At 43.3% G+C, this 12,409-nt stretch overlaps 1 protein-coding gene across 2 annotated transcripts in view; it reads right to left on the reverse strand.

The window, feature by feature from the left end:
• Positions 1-1,647: 1,647 nt before the first annotated feature.
• SMOC2 (SPARC related modular calcium binding 2) overlaps positions 1,648-12,409 on the reverse strand; it is a 767,036-nt gene continuing 756,274 nt past the window's right edge. For both annotated transcript variants that reach the window (XM_075339692.1, XM_075339691.1), the window contains one exon: positions 1,648-2,420. In XM_075339692.1, the coding sequence (XP_075195807.1) occupies positions 2,400-2,420 (21 nt within the window). In that variant the 3' untranslated portion in view covers positions 1,648-2,399. The remainder of the gene's footprint in view (positions 2,421-12,409) is intronic.

Consider the following 12,409-nt stretch of genomic DNA (forward strand, 5'->3'; position numbering starts at 1 on the left):
ATGACAGGTTCCCTTTAAAGACTGCAAATGTGTTAAATGTAAGCACTATATACAATCCAACTCTTCATTTCTAATTGGAAGAGTTCAATATTTTCAATCTATCTGATCACAGAGTATCACAAATATGTCTGGAAAGCCGTTCTATCACATCTACAGATCTTCATAGCACTATATGCCGTGCTTAATGATGTAGAGAAAAGTGTCTGTGCTCCATTACAATTCAGCCTTTGTCATGTGCTACTGATGCAATATGGTATCTAAAGCTAAAAAGGCTGTGGAAAACCAGCCTGTTTCTGGCACACATATAACCTGCATATATGAAAACGCTTGCCTTGCTATTTATTGGCTGTTGAAAGCCATATGTGAGTCTACTTCAGCGTCTCCACCATAGTAAAATCAAATATAAAAAGGAAAAGCTGCAGTTTTTCAATGCCTGTCATTTTCTGTGTTCTGAGTTGGGGCCTATAGGTTATTGCAACAGATGAATATAATTTATTAACGTCCAAAATCTTGAAAAGTGTATTATGGACTTGAGCTATAAAGTTCACATCTGCAAATACTCTGTTCCCTAAGGCACCTCAAAAGGAATTAAGGGGAATGCATTAATGCCTGTTCAAACATCTCCCAGATGGTGAAGGGAATGCTCAAGGCGATGGGCGCACACTCTCCGCTCCTCCTGAAGGCAAATGTTTATAATTTGTTCAGGTGATAGCTTTTGCTACATGTTGACCCCTGGGCACTCGGAGGAGGAGGAGGGATGAATGGCTTCATGAAATCTTATCCAGGTGTAATGAAAAGATTTTGTTTTGACATTCTTCTTTTGGACTGATCAGACTCACAACAGTAAAACAAATCTTTTTGCGGTTGTATGACAAAGACTGCGTGCCCAGAGGCTTGGATGAATTTGTCAGTTATTGGAAAGCTGATATTTGTGTTACTATTACTATAAACAAATCAAACAGAGGCTGCAGGAAATGTATAAAAAAACAACAGTCATAAGCTCACTAACATGTGGTTGAAAAGCTGTCACAACATCGACAAGAGAAACAAAGGAGCTGATTCATAAAGACTGGCATAGTGCTTGGTCCCGCTACACCAGTCTTCATGGAGTAGAAGGGACACCAAATTCATTAAAGGGGTGGTCCACTACACAGCATAGAGACCACACATCGATGTAAAGCTCATAAAAAAGGCTTTTCTCAAATACCTTGTGTGGTCAATTGTGCCTCTGAGTGGTGCTATTGCAGTCCACTCATCCCCATTACGTGACCCCAGGCCTTGTGACCTCTGAGATCCAGTGATGTCACGTCAACTTCCAGTTGACCTGACATAACCGAGGCGGGTACCAATCTCCCTGAGTAACTGGACTGTGGATGAAGTTTCATCGCTAGTCATAGTTAAGTATCTTGCGCGCTTTCTCCTTTGCTGCAAAGCACAGCAAGGAGGAGCAATGCTGGGCTATGACAAGCGGTGAAGCTCCGCCTACAGCCGTCACTTAGGGAGACTGGGGTCTGCCTTGGTGATGTCAGGTCAACTGGAAAATGACGTGACATCACCGAATCTCAGAAGTCACAGAGCCCGAGGGTCACATGATGGGGATAAGTGAACTGCAATAGCGCCACTCAGAGGCACAATTGACTACACAAGGTATTTGAGGAAAGCCTTCTTTAAGAGCTGCTTAATGAACTCGACACCTCTTCTAGGTGGCATACACCAAAAATGCACTGAAGTAGCATTTCACGTGTAAAAAATGCAGCCACTTTTCATGAATCTGACCATCTTGCTCCTCCCAGCTCTGTCAGTGGAGCTGATTACAAGAGGCATGAAACCACCAAAAGTTGCAGTTCTTTGCACAACTCTCCATTGTGCAAAAAATATGCAACTTTTCAAAGCTTTTACAACACAACTGTAATGTAAAATCTTTGATGAATCCGTTGTGTACTGTTTTACTCAATACAACAATTAGAAAACATGCAAAATTTTGACATGTAAAAGAACACCTATAAAAGAAAGCCAAAAACTGAACTCAAAGACACTGAACACAGCGCATAACAGAAAGCAGCTGAATTCTACAATGAGCAGGAAAAATAATCAAATTACAATACATGAACATTCATCTACAAAGTATCTACTGCAATCAACATGAGAGAAAGAATAAAGAGAAAATGCATAACTTGTACATCTATAATAGCTACACCGAGCAAGGCACATACATTGTATGTGTAAATTTCCACAAGTTCTTTATGTTTCACAGATTCAAAAGTCTGCTTAAATATCACAATTCTACAAAGTGAATTTACATTTAAAGTACAAAGTGCAAATACTATTTCTGTTTCACTGTCTATGTGGCGTTGAGCATCGGCTTCTCAATTACAATTCTTGATTGCCTTCAAACGTATTCATCCTTGTTTCCTGGAGATCTGCAGGAAAGAAGAGGAAGAGCCATGTAAGTAGTTTAATTGTTATTGCTTAATTGTTAAGGCTCCTTTCACATTGCGTTTTTCCCTACGTCCACAGGTCCCGTCGGAGGATCCGTCCGAACCGCCCCTCCCCCACTCTGCAAAGTGTGTTCCGGACGCATGCGCCCGGCAGGGCCATTTACTGTAATGGAGTGCACTGCGTTAGCGTGTGCTCTGTTTTGTGCCATTTTTGCACATATATACGTTTTCTGCAGACGGACACCCGAACGTATTCCGCTTTGCAGAGTGGGGGAGGGGTGGTTCGGACGGATCCTCCGACGGGACCTGTGGACGTAGAGAAAAACGCAATGTGAAAGGAGCCCAATAGCAGATGTAATATCAGTTACAAACTAGAACCCTATTTTACAGTCTCAGTAAGCTATTATCCCCAGTGCAAAAATGCCATTTATGCTTTATCTCCCTCGAGACAAGCACGCTGTCTCCACCACTGCATAACCTAGACTAAGTTCATCCATAAGACGGTGCATACGTTGTGAAGATCTCACAATGCACCAACAATAAGTGTTCTTCTGGCACATAGCAAGAATACACTGGGATCCTGCAGGCCCAACTACCTGAAAAACAGCTGATCTACAGTCTTCAGTACAACTGTATACACACACCACAACCTACACTTGCTATTTTTTTGCATTTTAAAACACGTGTTAAAATTCATGCAGTTTAAATTATTTTACTGCTATTTTTTATTAATTAGTGTACAATTATTTTTCCAGATGTTTCTAAGTTTTAGTTTATTGTATTTGAGAAACCTATTGAAAAAATAGACTAAAAACACTAGAAACCACTAGAACTTTAGCAAAAGGTATGAGTGCTATGAGGAAACTTAACGTTTCGCTAAGGATGTCCAACCAGCATATGGCCACAACTATTCATGTTCCCCACTCCCAAAAGTAAGTTCAAAAAGGCATGTATGTGAAACCGGGTGAGACATTCTGTAAAAGCAATGTGACATTATGGAAAGAGAGATTAAATGTTTCTAATAATATTTTAAGATTACACCTGAAAGTACATTTTTTTCTTCACTGCTATTTTGGTAAAACTGTCTTGCCATAAAAGTAATGCTAACATACGAAATTAGCATGTGACTGATAACATAGCTATAGACATTTCATAGTAACAGCTAGCCAATTGTCAAACTTGGTCTTTACTATAAAAAAAAAAAAAAAAAAAAAAGATTACAGCTTGGGATCAGCAAGTGGTCATTCATTTGTATTTCAGTATTTTTTTAACCCCTTCACGACCAGCCGATTTTTCGCTTTCCGTTTTTTTTTTCCGCCATTCTTTTTCTGAGAGACGTAACTTTTTTATTTTTCAGTCAATATGGTCATGTGAGGGCTCATTTTTTACGGAACGAGCTGTACTTTTAAATGAAACCATCAGTTTTACCATATAGTGTACTGGAAAATGGCAAAAAAATTCCAAATGCAGAAAAATTGCAAAAAAAGTGCAATAGCACTATGGTTTTTGAGATATTTTATTCACTGTGTTCACTATATGGTACAACTGATGTGCGGGTGTGATGCCTCAGGTCAGTGCGAGTTTGTAGACACCAAACATGTATAGGTTTACTTTTATATAAGAGGTTAAAAAAAAATCGGAAGTTTGTCCGAAAAAAGTGGCGCACGTCTTACGCCATATTCCGTGACCCGTAGCGTTCTCATTTTTCGGGATCTATGGCTCAGTGATGGCTTGTTTTTTGCGTCTCGAGCTGATGTTTTTAACGGTACTATTTTTGCGCAGATGCTACGTTTTGATCGCCTCTTATTGCATTTTGCGCAAAAGTTTTGGCGACAAAAAAACGTCGTTTTGGCGTTTGGAATTTTTTTGACGCTACGCCGTATACTGACCAGATTAATTGATTTTATATTTTGATAGATCGGGCGTTTCTGAACACGGCGATACCAAAAGTGTGTATATTTTTTATTTTTTTAACCCTTTAATTTTCAATGGGGCGAATGGGGGGTGATTTGAACTTTTAGGTTTTTTTGTTTTTTTTAATTTTTTAATTCTTTTTTTAACTTTTTTTTTTATTTTACTAGTCCCCCTAGGGGGCTATTGCGATCAGCAATCCGATCGCTCTGCAGTATCTGCTGATCACAGCTACACAGCTGTAAACAGCAGATATGCTCTCTTTCTCTTTTGCTGTACCGCTGGCACAGCGAAAGTGAAAGCAAGTCATGTGTAGTACAGGAGTCATCACATGACCCTGTGCTACCATGACAACTATCGGAAGTCACGTGATCGCGTCACGTGACTTCCGGTATCAGGCAGTAAGTAAAACGTTACTGCGATCGCGCTTATAATGGCGCTGTCACGTATTGACAGCGCCATTTAAGGGGTTAATCGGCACGAGCAAATAACGATTCTGCTCGTACCTAGCAGGCACACATCTCAGCTGTGAAAATCAGCTGAGATGTGCGCCGATCGCGGCATGCTGCCGCCGGAGGACCGCGGGCAGTAACATTATGACATTTAGGACGTAATTTTACTGCCTGCGGTCGTTAAGGGGTTAATAATGAGTGATCCTCTGACACCTGGCACTCTCACAGATCAGATGGTATCACATCTGCCGGCAGCTGGATGTGAACAGTATAAGAAGCAGAAGAACAGCACATTGTATGGTGGTAGCTCCAGGGTGCTGCAGATGTATTGGAAAGGATAGAAGGTGATCTCCAGTACCCAGAGGCTGTCGCTGAAGAGAGCAAACAGCTCTAAACACTGTTTAGATCCAGCAGACAGCAGATGTGATGAGGTTACTGAGTGTCATTGACTCCCTAAATTGTCACAAACTGAACTGCAATTATTGGCTGTGTTGAAATGCTAGTTTGGGCAGGATATACAACAGCAATATTGGGTCTGTGTAAGATGTCACTCGGTAATATTGGAAATGGCCGGTATGTGTTGCAGAGAACCTCTGCCATGAACCTGGAGTGTTCGCTGGGACTTGTAGTTCCACACGTCTTTTGGTAACATGTTTCAGGGCTAGATTCATGGGATGGTCAGAAGTGATGGGCGGGAATGACCATCCGCATACCTCCCACTCAGGGGAGTGTCTGGGAGGGTATCATGAGTCTGGTTCTGATCACATGGCGGTTTACCGGGGTCCTGGAAGAACACGAAACCATGTGGGGAGTGTGCTGTGACTCCTGAACAGGTATCCCCAGGAGAGGGGGGTTTTGAGCTGACTGGGTGTCAGCAAGTAAAGACTGACATATTTGTCTTCACTCGGATACAGGTGAGAGGTCAGTGAGTAAAAGCTGTGATGCCGGCACAGGGACACTGTGTGTATGAAGCCTCGCAGATATACTCACTATTAGAACAGACGGGGGATAGTGACATGTTCCTGTAATATGTTTAAATGAACTGTAAGAGCGGTTTATGACGGGCTTAAATAAACCACATGGCCATTTTAAGTGACAAAGTGCTCTGTGTGCCTCAATCCTGCTACCAGACGTGTGTCCGCAATACATTTGGGGCGCAGGTCATTACAGTCTGTCAGTTGCACACAAAAAAATTAGTGTTGTGGCACACTAACTTGTCACAGACTGAAATATAAATGGAAACAGTTCTTAAATGCTGGTTTGATGCTGAAAATACAAATGGCAATATTGGCTAAGGCAGTCACATACACTAAACACATGCAACAAAATGCATGCTCTGACACACTAACCTGCCACTGACTAAGCTGTAATCAATGTTGGGGTTTAAATGTTATTTAAAATGTTAGTTTAACACAGACAGAACAAAATAAAACAGTGGTTGCTGCAGTCCCAGACACTGCAAAGGTGCAACAAAATGAGTGCTGTGCCAGACTAGTTGTCAAGAGTTAAACTATAATTTCAAGGCAAAGTGTGACCCTGAGGTTACAAATAACTAGGGATGAAGATAAAGTTAAGGATTCATACCGGACACCAAGTGTCCAGGTCTCAGACTCAAACACAGACTTTTAAATAAAAGCATGTGTCCGACTTCAGAGTTCAGGACAGCAATACAACAAGCAGCACAGCCAATCAACAAGCTTTACTGCACGCAGAATTTACCTGTACACTGCTGTCAACAATAAAGAAAAAAAATGACATGGGCTCCCGCCTATTTTTGATTACCAGTAGAGCTGGTTGAACTCATAAATGGTCCAGCTGGACTTAAACAAACCTCCAGATCAGGAACTCAAACTTGAGCCCAGACTCCGAACCCCATATAAGTCTATGGGGACCCAAATTTGTGTGCTGTAAAATGCTGTTAGTAAGGGCCAGGGGGCTGCAAAAGAAGCAAAATGGGGATTAAAGAAGGACAATTATACTTACCAAGTTTCCACGCAGCTGTCACACTGCTTTCGAGTCCCCTCATTAACTTGCATGCATATTCACTGCTCCCCCCCCACCCACCCTTGATGACAGAATCTATGATTGGTTGCAGTCAGACTGCTGGTGTGCTGGTGTCTGTGATTAGTTGAGAGTAGCTATCTGAGTTCCTGAAATAGAGTGTAAAAATAAATAAATTTGAAAAAATAACATAGGGTCCCCTGTATTTTGATACTAACTGCAGATAAAGCAGAACCACCAGCTGTGTGCATTATCTTGGCTATGTATCACAATAAGAGGGACCCCATGTGGAATTTTTTAATTATTTAAATAAATATTTTTAAAAAACGGCATGCGGTCCTGTGGCACCCCTGACTTGGTCAGGCACCACTGAGTACTGCACCCATGCTGGGGGCAGTACAATACAGGTAATCCAGAAGGCTGACCGAGGTCGTGACTACACAGGTGCATATGTAATCAGGTTTCACACATGTACCTTTGGGAGGACTCCTGAGAGCTTCCAGGAGGGGGCGTGGCCTCCATGTCCACTCAAGGGGTGTAGTAGAGAACCTGGTTGCTAGGTTGCGTAGGCAAGAACAGGAGAGGAGGAGCAGTGAGCCAGTTAGTAAGTACAGCTCAGGGAGAGCAGTCATGCAGCAGACCCTGGAGTCTGTCACAAGCTGACAGCGTACGCGCAGTTACTACCAACGGGGGAGATCAGTCACATGGTAGTGCCACCCGAAATCCACGAAAGGCTAGAGAGAGCAAAGGGGTGGCAGAGTAAGGGGACTGCCAGGGAGGTACCAGGCCCGCAGGGGTAACAGGTCCAAGTGCAGAGATAGATTCACCTTTCTTCTGCCAAACCTGCCGGTGTGGGGCCCTTAAAGGGCCACACCCTACCACCACAGAGTCCGCAGCCACGTAGCAAAGAGAGAGGGCCCATAGTTCACAAGAGGCAAGCAGCCGGAAGTGACCTGGTCCAGGCTACAAGCAAACGGGCCGAAACGAGGGGAGAACAGGCAGCAGCAACTTCCCTGGGTGACCCCCGTAGGGGACTGCAAGTCAGGGTCATCACAAACACAAAAGGGCTAAGGAAGGCGAGTTGGGTAGTCACCCTCACAAGTCAGCCTGAAGGACGCCTGGTTCCAGCCTGGTTCATCCCAGCTACGCCCGGGTTACTCACCCTGCCACCTAATGTGAGTAAAACCCCTGAAAGACATTCTGCTTGTGCGTGTGAGTCATTCTGTGACTTGTGGTGCCACACACTTACACAGGGCCCTGGGGCTTGCCTCACACTCGGGAGGCCACTACAACTGACTGCACCCACCATCAGCCCCAGTCACCCCTTAATCTGCAGTGGCGGTCACCCTGACCGCAATACCGAGAGTGGCGTCACGACAATCCCTAAGAAGACATCTTACCTTTGACCAGACCGTCCCGCCATGTGGAGTCCCTGAAGGTAATGCACCGACACGACAACACCTGTGGGGCTTCACAGTCCAAACTAATTTTGATACTCAGCCAAGATATCGTACACATTTGGGAGTCCCATTGCTATTAGCTGAGAAAAATTGAAGGGTGGACCCAGCACCAATTGACAATTGAGGTAATATAAGGGGTTCATGTGAAAAAAAATCCCAGCTGCCCATTACTAATCATGTAAATAAAAATAAACACAGAGAAAAATTCTTAATTTAAAAAATAATAAAAACACACTCTTAAGGGCACTTTACACGCTGCGATATCGCTATCGATATCGCTAGCAAACGTACCCGCCCCGTCAATTTGTGCGTCACGGGCAAATTGCTGCCCATGGTTCACCACATCGCTTACATCCATAACACGGACTTACCTTCCCTGCGATGTCACCTGTGGCCGGCGAACCGCCTCCTTTCTAAGGGGGCGGTTCATTCGGCGTCACAGCGACGTCACACGGCAGCCGTCCCAATAGAAGCAGAGGGGCAGAGATAGAGCGGGCGGAATATCCCCCCACCTCCTTCCTTCCTCATTGCCGGTGGACGCAGGTAGGAAGATGGCAAAGAGTGAATAGAAAAAAGTGGGCTCAGCACTGATATAAAAATATATAAAAACTTTTTATTGGAATCCGGTTAAAACATAATCTGGGAACACGTTGTACACAATGAAGAGCAGGAAAAACTTTACGCGTTTCGGACAGGCTAATAATTTAAAAACCAAAAAGTGTCCTTAGTCATAAGCTTATGACTAAGGACACTTTTTTGGTGACATGTATTTGTATTCAGCCCCATGTAGACTGATATCCCCTAATCAAAATCCTGAGACCAATAGACTCCATGTCACTTAATTAGTAAATTGAGTTCAAAGGTGTGTAATTTATTCTCAGTTTAACTACAGCTGTTCTGTGAAGGCCTCAGAGGTTTATTTCACAACATTAGAGATCAAACAGAATTGTGGAAAACACCTCAGGAATAAAGTCGAGGAGAAGAGTAAAGCAAGGTTAAGTTATAAAAAATAGCCCAAGCTCTGAACATTTCATCAAGCAATGTTTAAAAAAATGGAATGAGTGTGGCATAACTTCAAACCTACCAAGACATAGCCATCCACCTCTAAACTGACATCTCAAGCAAGGAGAGCACTAATTAGAGAAGCAGCAAAGACGTTCATTGTCAATTTCGAGTTGATGCAGCGATCTACAGTTCAAGTGAGAGAATCTGCCCACAGGAAAACTATTAGTCATATAAACCACAAATCTGGTCTTTTTTTAAAGCAAGCCATAAGAAGTGCCATTTGCAGTTTGTAAAAAAACATGTAGGGGATACAGCAAGCATGTAGAAGAGAGTGCTCTGGTCAGATGAAACCAAAGTAGAACTAAATACAAACGGCTATGTGAGGAAGAAAACTAGCACTGGACATCACCTTGAAAATATGGTATGAATATTTTTACAAGTTACTGTAAGTTACTTTATTAAAAAGGTGCTGTATTGTGGAAAGTGTAAACAGAGCTCTAGTCATGTGAAAACTGGAGGCAGAAGATGGTAAGTGAATACAGCTAAAGTCAAATCTGTAGATGCAGTTGAATGTTTCTCTGCTTGACTTTCCTAATGGTATTGAGGAAAGTATTTAATATATTTAATTGAAAAACTTTTTCATTAAAGAAGTACTCCTATGAAAATCGTTATCCTCTTAATATATTACAATGATCAAATTATGTGGCACTGTTGTACTTATAATAAGAGATGAGCCACCCCCCCTAGTGTTCGAGTTCGTCGAACGGGCCGGTGTGTTCGTCGAACGTTCGACGAACATTCAACGAACACCTTCGAACCCCATTGAAAACAATGGCAGACAAACACATACAAACACATTATACATATACACATACAGTTAATAATAAACATTGCCATTATACTTACAGGTCCTGCGACGCGTCCTGCACTCTGTCTCCCGCCGCTTCTCCTTCCGATCATCGCTGCGTCCTCCCGGTAACCAGCACTGATGATAGGACCTTTCCGTGATGTTATAGCATGTGACCAGTCACGTGTGTATTATCTCATTGGCTACAGACTGGTCACATGGCTATAGCGTCATGCTAGGTCCTTTCAGTGCATCTCACCAGTATGTTGTGCTCACCCGAGCATCTCCGTACTCGGTATACTCGGCGAGTACCGGCGAGATACTTGGGCACATGCTTTGCTCCCCGTTCCTGCATTTAGGTGCTCTTTACAGAGTCAGCCCACATGCAGGGACTGGATGCCACAGCCAGTGAATAGCGGCGCCGGGAATCAGGTGATCGGAGATCACCGTTGCTATAGTAACCCGCCTGCCAGGTTACTATTGTAACTGTGGCAGCGGGTGACGTCACCGCTTACCAAAACCGCAGCCTCTGCTCACTCACTGAGTCATTAGACTGCATGGGACCAGCAGCATCTTCCTCCCATGCAGTGCTGTCTGATGTAGCAGAGCTGCATGGGTTGAAGAAGAAGGAAGACATAAGACCCATGGGCAAAGCCCATGTCAAAAAACTTAAAAAAAAAATGCTTCCCTGGATTTCCCATTGCCAGTGAAGGTAACACCAAGCAGTAGGGGTTAGCAGCCAGTAGCTGCTTGGATTACCCTTAGCTACCAATACAAAAAATGCAGCGGGAACCCACATATTTTTTTTTTAATTATTTATTTAAATAACTAAAAAAAAATGGGCTTCTCTGTATTTTGATTGCCTGACATTAAGTACAGTAAAAATAAATAATTAAAAAAATTACGTAGCGCTCCGCGGTATTTTTGATTCTCAGCGCAGATAAAGCAGACAGCTACAGGTTGCCACCCCCATCTGCCTGGAGTTACCTTGGCTAGCAATCGAAATACAGGAAATCCCATTAATATTTTTTATTTAAACAAATAGTTAAAGAAAATGCGTAGGCTCCCTCCGTATTTTGATCGCCAGTCAGGTAAAGCCAGGCAGCTGGGAGCTGGGATTTTCGGCAGCCCACAGCCATCCCTGGAAATGACGCCATTGTTTCTTAGCGCCATTTCCAGGCACTTTATCCGGCTCGTCCAGCGGCCGTGATGGCGGTGGCTTGCTGTGGTAATAAAGGGTTTAATACCAGCTTTGTATTCTCAGATGGTACTAAGCCCGAAATTCATGGTGTCACGCCAAAATAGACACGGCCACCATAAATTTCTAGTAACGATAAAAAATAACGCAGAAAAATATTTTTATTAGAAATAAAACAATTAGTAACTCCATCTTTACTGAACTAAAGAACCCCCCCCCCCCCCGCAGTAATCCTGGGTCGAGGGTCCTGCGATGCCCAATCTGGATCCAATTTTATCTGATCGGTTTGCTGAAAGGCAAAGCGATCAGATGATGTGTCAGGTTCAAGGGCCTGAATCACATGACACATCAGCTGATTGTATAAAAGCCATTTATACAATCGGGTGATGCATCAGTAGAAAAAAAAAACTACACACTTCTGTGCAGACTCACAGGCGGTAAAAAGCCGGCCTCACCGCTGGACTTATACGATCAGCTAATACCGTCAGGTGATCACATCAGCTGGTCACCGCCAGGTCATGCAGCCAATCGGACGTGTCCCGGGAGTCTGCAGACAGGTGAATATGATATTTTTTTACTGTTCACTTTTGATTTCGCAGCTGCTTCCACCTCCTGTCTGGACATAGCGCCGGGCGGGAGGTGGAAGCAGGGGTGTCGATACCGGGAGGATCCACTCTTCTGTGTTAAACAACACAAGGAATCCTCTTCCTGTACACGTGATTGTACTACCCACCCCTTGCGTTTATAGCTGCATTTATAGTAATAGAAATGCTTAGGGTAAGTTCACACACTGCGTTTTTTGACGCTGCGTTTTTTGTGCGTTTTTTTCCCACAAAAAAAACACACAAAACACACAAAAACGCAGCATCTTAAAAAACGCTTAAAAAATAAGTTTTTTTTGCGGTTTAGACTGCGTTTTGCTGCGTTTTTGCTCACTGTGTTTTTATGCGTTTTTAAAGAATTGTTGGGGAAAAAAAAAGGTCTGATGTCATTTCCTTCTTCAATATGTTCTTCATTCTCCACTAGTGTATGCAGGAGAGGAGACAGATGTAGAACTACAAGGCTCAGCATGCTCCATCCAGGACTGTATGCTGGAG

The sequence above is a fragment of the Anomaloglossus baeobatrachus genome, chromosome 3 (assembly GCF_048569485.1).
Source record: "Anomaloglossus baeobatrachus isolate aAnoBae1 chromosome 3, aAnoBae1.hap1, whole genome shotgun sequence".
Classification (NCBI taxonomy): domain Eukaryota; kingdom Metazoa; phylum Chordata; class Amphibia; order Anura; family Aromobatidae; genus Anomaloglossus; species Anomaloglossus baeobatrachus.